The 13,004-nt window shown below is 42.8% G+C and overlaps 1 protein-coding gene across 3 annotated transcripts in view; it reads right to left on the bottom strand.

Annotated features, from left to right (window-relative positions):
• Positions 1-7,966: 7,966 nt before the first annotated feature.
• OSMR (oncostatin M receptor) overlaps positions 7,967-13,004 on the bottom strand; it is a 108,143-nt gene continuing 103,105 nt past the window's right edge. For all 3 annotated transcript variants that reach the window (XM_088455246.1, XM_088455244.1, XM_088455245.1), the window contains exon 18: positions 7,967-11,777. In XM_088455246.1, the coding sequence (XP_088311372.1) occupies positions 11,238-11,777 (540 nt within the window). In that variant the 3' untranslated portion in view covers positions 7,967-11,237. The remainder of the gene's footprint in view (positions 11,778-13,004) is intronic.

Raw genomic sequence — 13,004 nt, 5'->3', positions numbered from 1 at the left:
CTGTATGTGTCCTGTGCTTGTCTCTGGTTACTACACAGCAGTATATGTAGTATTCCTTCAACGTCCTCTTTAGAAACGGACTCTCCGCCCATGCTAACTTACTGTATAGTCCAAAGTGCCATCGCCTAACACCACAGTCCTACTGTTACCTATAAAACTCTGCCCCATCACATAAGAGAAAGGGGGAGATTTATTAAAAATGTATATGTTGCTGTGGATAATACCTCCTCTTGTCCTCTTGATAAATCACCCCTAAGCCTTGTTGTAAAGTTTTGTTGTTACACAACTACATGGAGGGAATTTTTAAATATATATATTTTCAAAATAGGCCGACCATTCCACAGGGGACCAGGGTCTACTGAAAGACCAACTTCTACACTTAACAGTTAATGTAAGACCAGTTGTAATGTCATTTATTGGCAGGTGTTTTTTTGTTTGCCGTTTTTTTTATTGGATGTCTCATTTTTTATGTTACCCAATGCCAATCTTGGTGCCATAAAGCACACCGCAGCTATATGAGAACCCATTGCACTTTCACCCGAGCATGAATATATGCTTATATACGTGTGATTGACTTCTAATGCAAAGCCGCATGGGAACGCAATGCGGTACTGTGTACATATCAAATCTCTACCACAGAAAGTCATGTGATGCTGGAAATTTACAATAAGGGGTAAAACTATGGGAGCTCGTTATGCCCTATATAATTTTTGTCTTGTCTTAATGATCATATATAAAGGTATAAACTCTAGCGCGATAGGTTTCCAGTAGTGTTAGATGCATCAGCGCACCAAAAGCTTAATTTACCTCCCCCACCATACACTGATGCTGCTGTACACCTATTAGATCAGCCTACTGCTGGACCCCATGCCTAATATAATTCTGGTTTCTCCTAATATAATTCTGGTTAGAGTCTCGTTAATGTCTGAAGTCAAGAGTAGTAACATTAAGTAGAGTTTTGTAAGTGATTTCCTTTCTTGGCCAGCTGAATACAGTGCTGTGATTTGAGTTGTAGGGACTTTCGAATTCTCAAAAGTTCATGTCAGGTTTCACAGTAAGGGGACTCTTTACTTTTGTGTCACATTTATGTACTCAAAGTAAAATGAAACTCGTAAGAGCAGTTTCTTATTTAAAGTGTGCCTGTCTGTTGTAAAGTTAGCACAGTAACACACATACCTGATGGCACAAAGTGGCACATGAGACGGGTAGTATTGCGTTTTTGTAAAGGATATAGGACCTCATTCAGAGGCGGTCGCTCGGGAGCGATCGGTCGCACCCAAAGTGATCGAAAATATGCAAAACGAGCGCTCAGTCGCAACGCGCATCGTAAGCGCGGAAACACCCACAACAATGAAAGCACACCTCCTATCTCTACGGGCTAATTCAGAGTCGGTCGCAGGCGGCAACCTATGTCTGTAGGCAATTAACAATGTAACAGGTGTTAATCGTGCTGACGTAGGTTGAGGCAGAAACCATCGCCTGCACTCGCAATGCTTTAGGTAGACCTTGGGCTACCCTTAGCTCTGCGAGCAGGAGCATCGTTATTGCAACGAGATGATGTGTGCGATGACTCGCTCAGTAATATATGCACGCCCTTAAAATGCCCTTTTTAAGGTCAACCACGCCTGCGTTCGTGCCACCACACCCCCGTTCACAAGCACCTTCCCCTGTAACCACCCACAAACGGCACGAAATGTCAATCACAGCTACGACCTCGTAGTGACTAGCGAGCAAGAGGATTGCGGTCGGAAAGACAGGCTTGCGCATGCGCACTGCCATGTGTGCGCATGCGCAGTTGAAAAAGACATCGCTCACTACGTCCTATCGCTCCGTGCGACCACCTCTGAATGAGGTCCATAGTGTTATAGAATTTCTTCCAGACTGATATTTTGTAGTGTATCTGATGTTTGATTAATTCCGCTCATTTGGCTGGAATTCTGCAAGAGGTGCTGAGGTATGTATGTGACATTTATAGACGTGTAAAAATTAAGACTGCGTCACAGTTCCATGAAAAGTGGGGGAAGGATTATCCCTCTGGATGTTCCCTTAGAGTTCCCTCTGTCCTTCAAGGGTGTGGTATAGAAGATCGACAACAGACAGTAGACAAACAATAGGTCGACAGGGACAAATGGTTGACGTGTGTTTTGTTTTCTTTTGTAATTTAAGCCTAATCTTACCCTTCTCCTTGTGCCTCTAGCCGTGTCGATCTTTAATCCGGATACCGTTCTTCAAGGGCAACAATGACCAAACTGGAACTTTAATAGTAGATTTATTGCCGTATAGTAGTACTTTTTTTTGATTGTTTTAAACTGAAAATTATTTTTATCATCCTTTATTTATATGACACCACCAGGGGTCCACAACGCCTTACAAGATACAGAACAGAACGAGAAACAAAAAAAAGTCACTTACAGTACAGAACACTGCAGAACATGGACATGGTTTATAAACATTGCTGAATTAGCAGCCATAATACCCAAATACACAGCAGGGTGGCAGGACCCAAGAGATGATGGTATACAGGGACGTGCGGTCAGGACAATGGATGGGGAGGCACTGGGTAGTATCAGATCAGGTGGCCATCAAAGTTCAAGGCACGCCCCCTCACTGTGAGGCATGACCCCATTAGCTCTTTTTCTCTGTGTTTTATTGGTTGCTTCGTGGCCCAGCCTCTAGCTTCAGGAAGTGTCTGAGCTATCAAAGGTGAGGCTGAGCTCTTACTGCCCCATCTTTCCCTGTATTTCCAGGGAGTGCTGCAATCTTGGTGAGTTTTGCCTATAAACACGATCAGAATAATACAAGAAGATATTTGTAAGTTATATATATATATATATATATCATCTTTGTATTATTCTAATCATCTTTGTAGTCAAAACTCTGCAGTCTGACAGGGAGTATGACAGGGGAGGCTCTGCCTATCCTGACTGCACGTCCCTGATGGTATAAGTGAAAGCAAAGCACATGAGGGAAGAGGGCCCTGGTAGTGAGAGCTTACATTCTCAAGGGAGGGGCAGACAGGGGTGACACAGTAGGGGGATTTACAGTGAGCATAGAGCAATGTGTTAGGATGAGAGCTGGAAAGCTTTGATAAAGAAGTGGGTCCTGAGAGCCAATTTGAAGTTTTGTAGGGTGGCGAAGAGTCTGATAGTGAGAGGGAGAGCGTTCCAGAGGAAAGGAGTAGCATGGGCAACGTCTTGGAGGTGGGAGTAAGTAATCCGTTGGGAGGAAAGGCGGCATTCATTTGTGGAAGTGTGAACTAGATAAGGTCAGAGATGTAATAGAAGAGGAATGGGCGAGGGCTTTGTAAGTGAGTGATGAGTTTGAATTGGGTTCTGAAGGGGAGGGGGAGCCAGTGTAGGGCTTGCAGGAGAGGGAGAGGCAGATGTAGTATGTTTGGAGAGGAAGATGAGCTGGGCAGCAGCATTGAGGTCAAATTTGGAGTGGAAAAAGATGGGAGTCAGGGAGGCCAGATTGGAGATTACTGTAGTCCAGTTGGGAGATGACCAGAGAGTGGATGAGGGTCTGATCCTGGAGATATTTCTGAGATGGAATGTATTAATCATTTTGTTAAAACCTTGCCTTGCACACCGCATAACTGTCTTTGGTATTGTGCTTAGACGTATCATAACGATAATTGACAGCAGCAAACTGCGTAATCTGAAGTATAAAGCCAGTTCTGCTGTATCACAGTTTAGTATAAACTCTAAGGGGGCTTTTCAAAGCTGCGTGATGGCTGCAATGTCTGCGTTCCTGCCGTTTGCCGACACCTCGTGGCTACTGCAAGATTTTCCCCCATACTCCATAGGGGTGTACAGGAAAATCTGCGATGTTGGGCTCCGTAATTCCGAGCGATGTGTGTAACTATTATCACCGAAGCCAAAAGGAGTGCAGCATTTTACTGCTCGGGGTACTCTACTTAGATCAGAATAGCAGTGGAACGTTGTAGTCTGTTATACTGTATACTCTGGAATTGTATTAGGTTGATACAACTGTCATAAATTACATTTGCTTTACTAGTGTAGTTAATACCAGCACAACACCTCGTAAGGGAATCTCAAGATAGAAGCCATTGTTTGCAGTGTCCCTATATATACCCATCTAGCGTTGTGCAGTTATTATTATCCTTTATTTGTATACTGCCGTAAAGGGTCCACAGCGCCTTACAAAGTACAAAAACAGGAACAAAAGTGACTTACAGTACAGAACATTGCAGGACGTGGTTTGTAAATGTTGCTGCATCAGCAGTCATAATACTCCAATAAGCAGTAGGGCGGCAGAACACAAGGGTTGGTTGCCGTTGAAGGCAATGGGGAGGAGATGAGATAAGATGATAAGGAAAAGCACATGAGGGAAGAGGGTCCTGCTCGTGAGAGCTTACACTTATCATACGGTATCCGATTCTGATACAGTGCGAGTAAACACTTTGGGAAAAGTTTACAGTAGCCTCCCAATGCCAGTAACAAGTATATGTCAAATGCTCTTATTTATGTGTACTGTTTACCTACTGTTGAATGGAAGCGAATGAAACTGAACTTCAGAATGGGGATCATCGATCAGAAGAGCATAGTTGCAGCGTACAGTGGTCTTCTCCCCATCTATGTCCTGTGTTCCTCTGGGTGGCCATGCGAGCTGTACTTACGGTCATCATAGGGATTAATATGCCCTCTTTTATTGTTAGACTTAGAAAAACAACACACAGAAGATTATGCAGCACTAGTAGAGGGGGAAACGAGCTGACCTCCCATATCCACCTACCCGCATTACGCAAAAAGGGTATAAATCTATTGGACTGGACATTTGAACAAGAAGGTCTATGCAGGCGGTGGACCCCAAGGATTGTTCTGGCGGAACACCAGCTATACACTATGGGGAAAATGTACTTAGCGGTGCTTTTCAAATCTGCAGTATCTTCTGCAGTTTAGTTGGCTGGATAAAGGGGCAATAATGTTTACAACACCAGCTGTATTTTGTATGTACTGTAATATTAAATTCGGTGGATGAAATAGTCAAGGACACGGTAGATGTGAAAAGCTTAGTAAATTTACTATTGTGTAAATGTAATAGTCTGCGCAATGCGGGCAACAGCGAGTTTCGGAGAGTCTCTGATGTTTTAAAGGAGCGATCATTTAACAGGAAAAATCTCTAGGTTTGCTTTTTAAATGATTGCCCCTTTAAAGCAGCAGGCAGACTCGCTGCGAAAACTCGCCAATGCCTGTATCGTGCAGGCTGTTACATATACCACCTATGTCTTTTTTGGGGGGATAACTCAAATCTCTTGAGGGATTTAATCATAATGAAACCGTGTAAGAAAAGGACATGTTTTGTGAGTGAAGTGACTATAACAGCACTTTCTATGGTGAATTTCTGCTAAATGATGCTCAAGAAATTGTGGCAATTAGAGTCACTGCTACTCTTGGATGGAAGTAATGTCTGTGGGTCTGTGAACAGATTTGTGCTTCTTATATACTCATTCATATTGTACATTTGTAATATAGAAGACAGTTATTTATACCTTCAGCACAGAATATCTGAGTTGTGTATAATTCTAAAAAGGCTTGTTCCAAATTATTCATTTTATTTATTTATTTTTTACATCCCCTGTCCCTCAACTTGTATATTATGTATGGGTAATATCTAAAAGCATTGAAAGCATTCTGAAGAATAATCTGATTAAAGGGATATATTTAATAAAATATATTAAAACACACGTAGTTTTTGGTTTTGTCTTTTTGTTCACGGGGGATGTTCAGATAAATAAAACAAAATATTTTGCATACTTTGAGTGGTGGGTAGACAGCAGAGGATCCACACTATTGACACTGCCGCCTATGTACACCATAGATGATTTTGTGCCATCAATTATAATCACCGATGGAACCATAGAAGATGACCATCAAAGGACTCCCCACCGATGGCTATCTCTAATCCGGACCAGGCCATCCAGGCTACTGAAAAGCGGGTGGGGAGCCCGGATATACGGCATTGACCCCGTTTCTCATTTTACTGAAAGGGACATAGTTGTGAGTGGATGCACCCAGTGCCTACCCTTATCCAAAAGGGTAAGACACAGCCTGGAGGAGTTGCAGCACATGGTACAGTTCAACACCAGAAAGTAGACTCAGCTGATGACTGCTGTGAAGCATCTTTCTTCACACTCCTCTCAGGGACTTCACGTGGCTGGAAGTCTGAGATAAGTATCTGACAAGTAGTCTTTTTTATTTTATTTATTTTTTTCCCTGTTCAGATATTTATGTATGTGTCTGTATTTATGTTGTGTGAATTCTCAGTAGGATCCAGACTTTTGCTAAATCAAGCAAGACAACTGATATGGGTCAGTAGACGTGGTTAGAGTGCGAAGAGTTTATCTGGAGAGGACAACCAGTATAAGAATGACTGACCGTTTACGTATTCCTTATGATTACAAGAAAAGAAGTTGGCCAGCGTCCAAGCAAGCTATGGCCAGATGGATTAGTGCCACAATTCAGCAGGCCTATGAGGGGGCTGAACGACATATCCCACCCAGGATCTCAGTTCATTCCTCTCGCTTGGTTTGAGGCATGGAGTTTCTGCACAGCAGCTATATGGTCCTGGTTTCATACTTTCACCAATTTATTTACAGATTTTATGACTTTGTGGCCAGGGATGTTTCTTTTGGACAGAAAGTATCGGGTTCAGTCAACTCTAAACATACTGTCCCCTATGGGCTGCTTTTGTACATCCCCATGGTAAAGAGTGTCCCCCAGATAGAGGAAGGAGAACATTTTTGGTTCTTACCATTAAATCTCTTTCTCCAAGTCTATTTATGGGACACTATGATCCCTCCCTTGTTTGGTTGTGCGTGTGTAAAGGCGATACTGTCCTAATTTTTTTCTTTAACCTATCCTTGGGGCTTTTTAAGTTCAAACTGAGGAAAGGGATGGAGGGGATGAGCTTTTATACTACAAAAAGTTAACCTTTTAAGTGCTAGCTGTTCAACCTTCACTATGCCCCATGGTCAAGTGTCCCCCAGATGGACTCGGAAAAAGAGATTTATAGGTAAGAACCAAAATTCTAATTTTCCTCTTCAATACTCCAATGGCAACTCATACAATAGGTTAGCTCTCTTCTAAAGTCAGTAAAGTCAGTAGACAAGCATGCCCAGATGTTACATAGTGTGGCTTCTCCTCTTCCCCTGTGTCTTTTCCTGTCTTTAAGCACAGGTCGATCACAGAGAAGTTTGGGAGGGAAGGGAGCTTACGCAGTATAGGGTCTTACCTTCTCATCAGTCCCAGTGACGCACAATCTGGTGTTGCATGCTAAGTGCGGGCTGGCTAACCAGGTACACCAGTCTGCTGCTTCCGCTGTGGAACCTAAACAGGAGACCGTGCTTTATGCACTCAGTGTTATACGAGAAACGCTGGGCAGGTTAATGAAAGGACAGTAACCACTTGAGCAGCTACTATCTCAGTTGCACAGTTTTTTTTTGCACAATACAAACGGAGTAAACCCGCTTCCAGAAGCAGAACTGAGTCCAATCCAAACAGCTGAAAGGTAACCACTCAAAGGATGGCCCCTTTATCATGTGGTACTTTAATTTATGCAAAGTCGGACTAGAGACACAGGTTTGCCCTTTATTAGTACCCATATAGAACCTATGTGACAGCAAGTCACCGCAATATGATATCTGTGCAGCCTGTGATAGAGATTTTCCTGCTCAACATGAAGATGAAGGATGGGCGTCAGCCTCTGAAACCATTTAGAGAACTTATTACATGGCTGATCTTTGTGTTTATGGAGACCCGTTACTCCTCTTGCAGACTTTTTCAGTATATTCCTTTTTTTCCATTCTCAATGGGACTGAGATTTGTCAACCTCTAATTTTTTTTTTGTTGTAAGTTACTGTTTTCTATATTTCAATTATCAGATAATGTTATTAATGAACCTAGTATTATTTTTTTAAACAAATTATAATTATTTAATGTACATAAAAATATCACTCTGGTACAAAATTGTAAAAAAAAAAATCCTATCATATAAATTGTTATAAGTAAATCTATATAGTATATTACATGTAATCCAATGGTACCTAGGTGCATAAACACTATTGCTCTCCTAGTTTTATATTCCCACCTATTGTGCTACAAAATATGTCTAATATTAAAATGTATTTATTCAATCAGTTTAATCTGTTCATGCTGGTGAGTGACGATAGGCCACAGAGGCAGGTCTTCAGGTCTTTGTATCTGTATAATACAAGTAATGACTAGAGATAGATAGATCGGCCCCCACACACAAAACAATGTCATCAGACATGTTGGCTCATTAATTAAAAAAGGGTCAGAAATTGTTCCTGGAAATGCAGTAGTACTTAGGTCTGGAACGTACAGCTATGTCCAGGACACTCATCCATTCATCACACCCTCTCTTTATTCTGTCATACATCACCCTGCAGCCAAATATACAATGGAAGCTGCGGGTAGGGGTGCTGGAGTCTGCCCTGGGTCCTGATCACATGGTGATAGGGCTCATGCACTATGCTGGAACTTGCAGCCACTGTGGGAACTCCTGCAAGTCTTCCTGTATTTTGAAAGCGGCAATCATTTTAGAGGCAAAATCAGCTTGGTTTTTGCCTTTAAAATTATTGCGGCTTTAAAAATACGGGAAGACTCGCAGGGGCTGCAGCTCGCAACCTATTACATAAGCCCCGATGAGGCGGAAATAAAAGCCTATATTGTTTTTCAGGAAGGGGGGGAAAGAACACCTATCTAGACGTATCCTTGTGTGAAGTAATCCGCCAACTGCACCAATCCCCAATGAATGCGTCAACAGTTGGCCATGCTGGAATTGGGTATGGGTGAGTGACTATCGGGTAGAGGTATGAATGAATCCTACCCAAAAGTGACTTAGCACCAGGAGGCATGTGTGCACCACAGGTGTTAGTGGGAAAGGAGATTGTGTTATATTTGTATAGCGCCCTTCTCACAATAGTAAGTGTCTAACCCTCCCTCCCGGTGCCTAATCGTAACCATCGGGGTAGGTGCCTAACCCTAAAAAAAAAACTTGTCGACCATTTTAGTGCGGACCTTTTGGCCCTGTCAACCATTTGTACCCGTTGACATTCGACCTGTAGTGTATCGACCTTTTGTCCCTGGCGAACTGTGTTGCCTAACATCTGATGTCTATCTAAACATTGTCGACCTTTAACTGTCTATAGTCTGGTATCCAATTGGTCACAGGTTGTATACCGCCCTCCAACTTCAATTTAAGTGACATGCAGACAAGCAGGAGATAAAGGGCTCCATTTAAGAATGAGTTGTAACCACTTCAGCACTCACTAAAGGGGTTATGACATCTGTGTAGTATTTAGCGAACTGCTGTAAGCTTAGCTTAAGCCATCTATTGGGTCACTATTGCCACCGGTGGTAATGGTGACCCAGCAAAGTCTTTCCGTCTTCATTGATGACTTCCAGGCTATGTGAGTCCCCATGCAGTTCTATATGCAGAGAGCCATCACACATGCACATTGTAAGCTTGCGAGCAGGGCCTTCCTACCTATACATCTGTCTGTTATTACCCAGTTTTGTTCTATTAATGCTTACAATTGTAAAGCGCAACGGAATATGCTGCGCTATATAAGAAACTGTTAATAAATTATTCAGCAACCCATCAACAGAGGAGGAGGACACTGTGGAACCTCGCAGAACAGGTAAGTAACCGTTAATACTAGCAGCATATTTCTAAATATGTTGCCGGAAACCAGTATTAATGTTAAATGGAGCCCAAAGTACAGATACAATTGGGGGCCTATTCATCATCACTTATTTTTCCCAAAAGCATGTGAAAATTAAAATTTTCAGTGAACAATTTCACACATTTTTGTAAAAAATAAGTGTCAGGGCTATTCATCAAGTTTCGACAAAGCATTTTTTTCAGAACTTGATGGTGTTACTGAACTCCACTTTCAGGTGGCATTCAGCCCCCGATAACCTTCACAGGCTGCAGTTTTCACGGCAGACTGTGAAGATTTACAAGGCAGACACACATCACAGGGATCTATACAGATCCCTTCCTGCTGTGTCTGCACTGCAGAGCCCCGGAGCTCGGCTCACCGAAAGAAGACAGCTGAGCCGGGCTAAGTAGATTTGGCGGCACAAAGAAGCCAGGAAAGACACCGGGGAGGGGTGGTTGCAAACCTGCGAGTGTGAGGGGGGGGCCGGACTGTACTCCCAAAGGGGGAGGCGGGGGTGTCCGGATCGTACACCCGCGCGGGGAAGGGGGGGGGGGGGGGGGCAGTGAAGTCTGCAGCCTGTTAGCAGTTTTTCGGAAGTGATAGTTTAGGGCAGGAGGCATGTGATAATTATGTTTTGATGAATAGGCCCCTTGCTGCTCTAACTCTATTCGTATTCAAATAAAAAAACACTGTGACTGTCCAGCAATAGCTTGGACACATAGGAGCCCTAATCATGACAGTTCCTTACCAGGAAGCTATTCATTTGCTATTCAACATTGAGAATGTAATCATGTGAATTACTGTGACATCACTAATCCTACCTCTCTGAATATACTGTCCTGACCAGTGCAGAACTGCCAGGCTGATAGTCACTCTCTGTTCTTTCATGGAAGCACCTACTGTACCTTATAGCAAGGGAACCTGCTATAGAGAGGAATGAAGAGGAACCATTGCTAGGGACAGACCCTAGCCTAGGAGGAGAGCAGGAGGACCTCGCCATGAGGAACACGGTATGTACACCATGGGGGCGCAACAGAATGGGGGAGAGTGGGACAGAGCAGTGGTCTGATACTGAGGTGACCCTTTACTAGTTTAAATTATTAGTACTAGTTTAAAATTTTCCTGTTGCCTAAATACTGTACATTAGAGGTAGCTATTTCGTGGATTGAACCAATATTGCCAAGAATACAGCCTATAAATTCAAGGGGTACCACTGATGTCACCTCAGCACAGATTCCTAGTCAAATGTATACTAGGTCAGCCCCCACAATGATTGAACCTTCTACAACAGGTACATTTAAAGCCCTTAACATTGCAAAATAGGAAACTGCAGGTAGTATAATACATGGCGTTCCAATGAATTGTCTATGTGTTTTTCTTGTCCTCCATGCACTCGTTCAAAGCTAGGATGTTACCTAACCGAAGTCCTGTATTTAATGCTAAACTGTGTGTATACGTCCATGTCCATAAATATGTATTTAAGATCTCCACATTTACGTAAGTTCCATATAAAGTTTCTTGTGTTCCTTCAGTCTACAAGTATGTATGTGGTTGAGTTTATTGAAGCTGGGCTCCTCGGCTCCCTTTCTAGATCAGGAGCATTTCCAAAACACACATCCGCTTCATCGGGGCTTGCCTCCAGATAGGTAGCTGTCAAATGACTGAAGATACTTTGCCCAAGTGCATCATCTGTTGTGTGAGGACCACTGTCTGCTTGAGGTCTATATCCTGGACTTGTCAAACAATCAAAGGCTAGATCAGGCGAGCTGGTGTAGTTCTGGTTGAAGAACTCCTGGTACTTAGTTAGATGTGCCTCTAACGGTTCATCTATTGTTTTGTTCAAGGTGTTTGCCGTTTCACTACCACCAGTAGAATAATGGGAGTGTAATCCGCACCTGACCTGTTCATTTTTCTGTATACAGGCATAAAGCAAGTCTAGTTGATTATCCGTTGTAATATTGTTGTCTTCACAACGTGTGAACTCTAAATTTTCCTGCATAATGACAACTTCCACCTTCTGGGGAAAACTTTCCATGTCTGTTGGTCTGCAGTTTTTGTCTGCTGCCCCCTGTTAATAAAAAACATGCATGTCACACCTGCTAATTATGAGAATGAGGTAGCGCATCTGGGTGCAACGGTTACTGCACGAGAACCTCAGGTTCCTTCATTCCTGGTCTGCATTAGATCGTGCTGTACAATGGATTTAGGGCCTGATTCAGAGTTGGGAATAGAGTGAGATATCTCTCTCAACTGTGAACCTGAACAAACCATATTGTAATTTCAAGGGGTGTAAATACATAAAGTTTTTTTTACATGTGGGGTAAATACTGGCTGCTTTTGCATGTAGCCCACAAATCCTGCACAGCTTTATTATTACTCTACAATTTAGATGTCCGTTTGGAAACACTCCTCCCAAATCTACATCTCTCTGCACATTATAAATCTGCCCCACCTGCAGTGCAGCATGGTTTCACCAAGATGATCAGTTGAGAGAGATATCTCTCACTATTCCCAACTCTGAATCAGGTCCTTCATCCTCTGCAACTTTGGGTTATATTTATAACACGATGGAGAACTGACCCAAAATCAGACTGGCATCCATGCACAACTAGATTTACCAGATTGTCAGCAACGCCAAATGACACTCGTGCTTCATGTCGCAGGCTGAAATAAATGCGGGGACGAGAATGTCAGTAGCGTATATGAGCAAATAAATTGTAATTGCTAAGTGTGTCTGCTACAGAGAGCATAATCCCTGCATGTAGCTCTCCCCATATAGTTACGCTTAGTAAAATATGTAACAATGGGGTTGATCAGACTACAGCTCCAGGTCTCCACATAAAAATAGGCCCATCATCATGACAGCCTCTGATAATGACCAACCACCAGCTGGCCATAAATCGTAAATATTAAAATTGTATTTCTATTTTCCTCACAAAAATATGATAGATTTCTAATTTTACTTTTAGGGAGACTTTGGGGCTGGCAGTGTAGGGGATGTACACGCCCATGTGGTAGTGGCCACACCCACCCAGCACTGGTCACACCTCCTCCGCTTCTCACAATAGAGGTGCATACACACGGTCAGATTTGTCAGATGAACGATTTGACCAACGATTTGAACTATGAACGATTTTTGACTGCATTAAAATGAATGGAATCGTCCAAGTCTGACTGCAAACACATCAGATGTCAGATATCGTTATCTGACCATCTGGAACGCTCATCGTTCATATCTGAAGGATAATCTGACATGTCTGAACGATGAACGATGCGTGTTCCAGATGGTCAGATA

This window comes from Taudactylus pleione, unplaced genomic scaffold (assembly GCF_031769625.1).
Source record: "Taudactylus pleione unplaced genomic scaffold, aTauple2 ptg000647l, whole genome shotgun sequence".
In the NCBI taxonomy this organism is placed as follows: Eukaryota; Metazoa; Chordata; class Amphibia; order Anura; family Myobatrachidae; genus Taudactylus; species Taudactylus pleione.
Note: the sequence above shows the minus strand (reverse complement) of the source record. Positions and strands in the feature narration are given on the sequence as shown.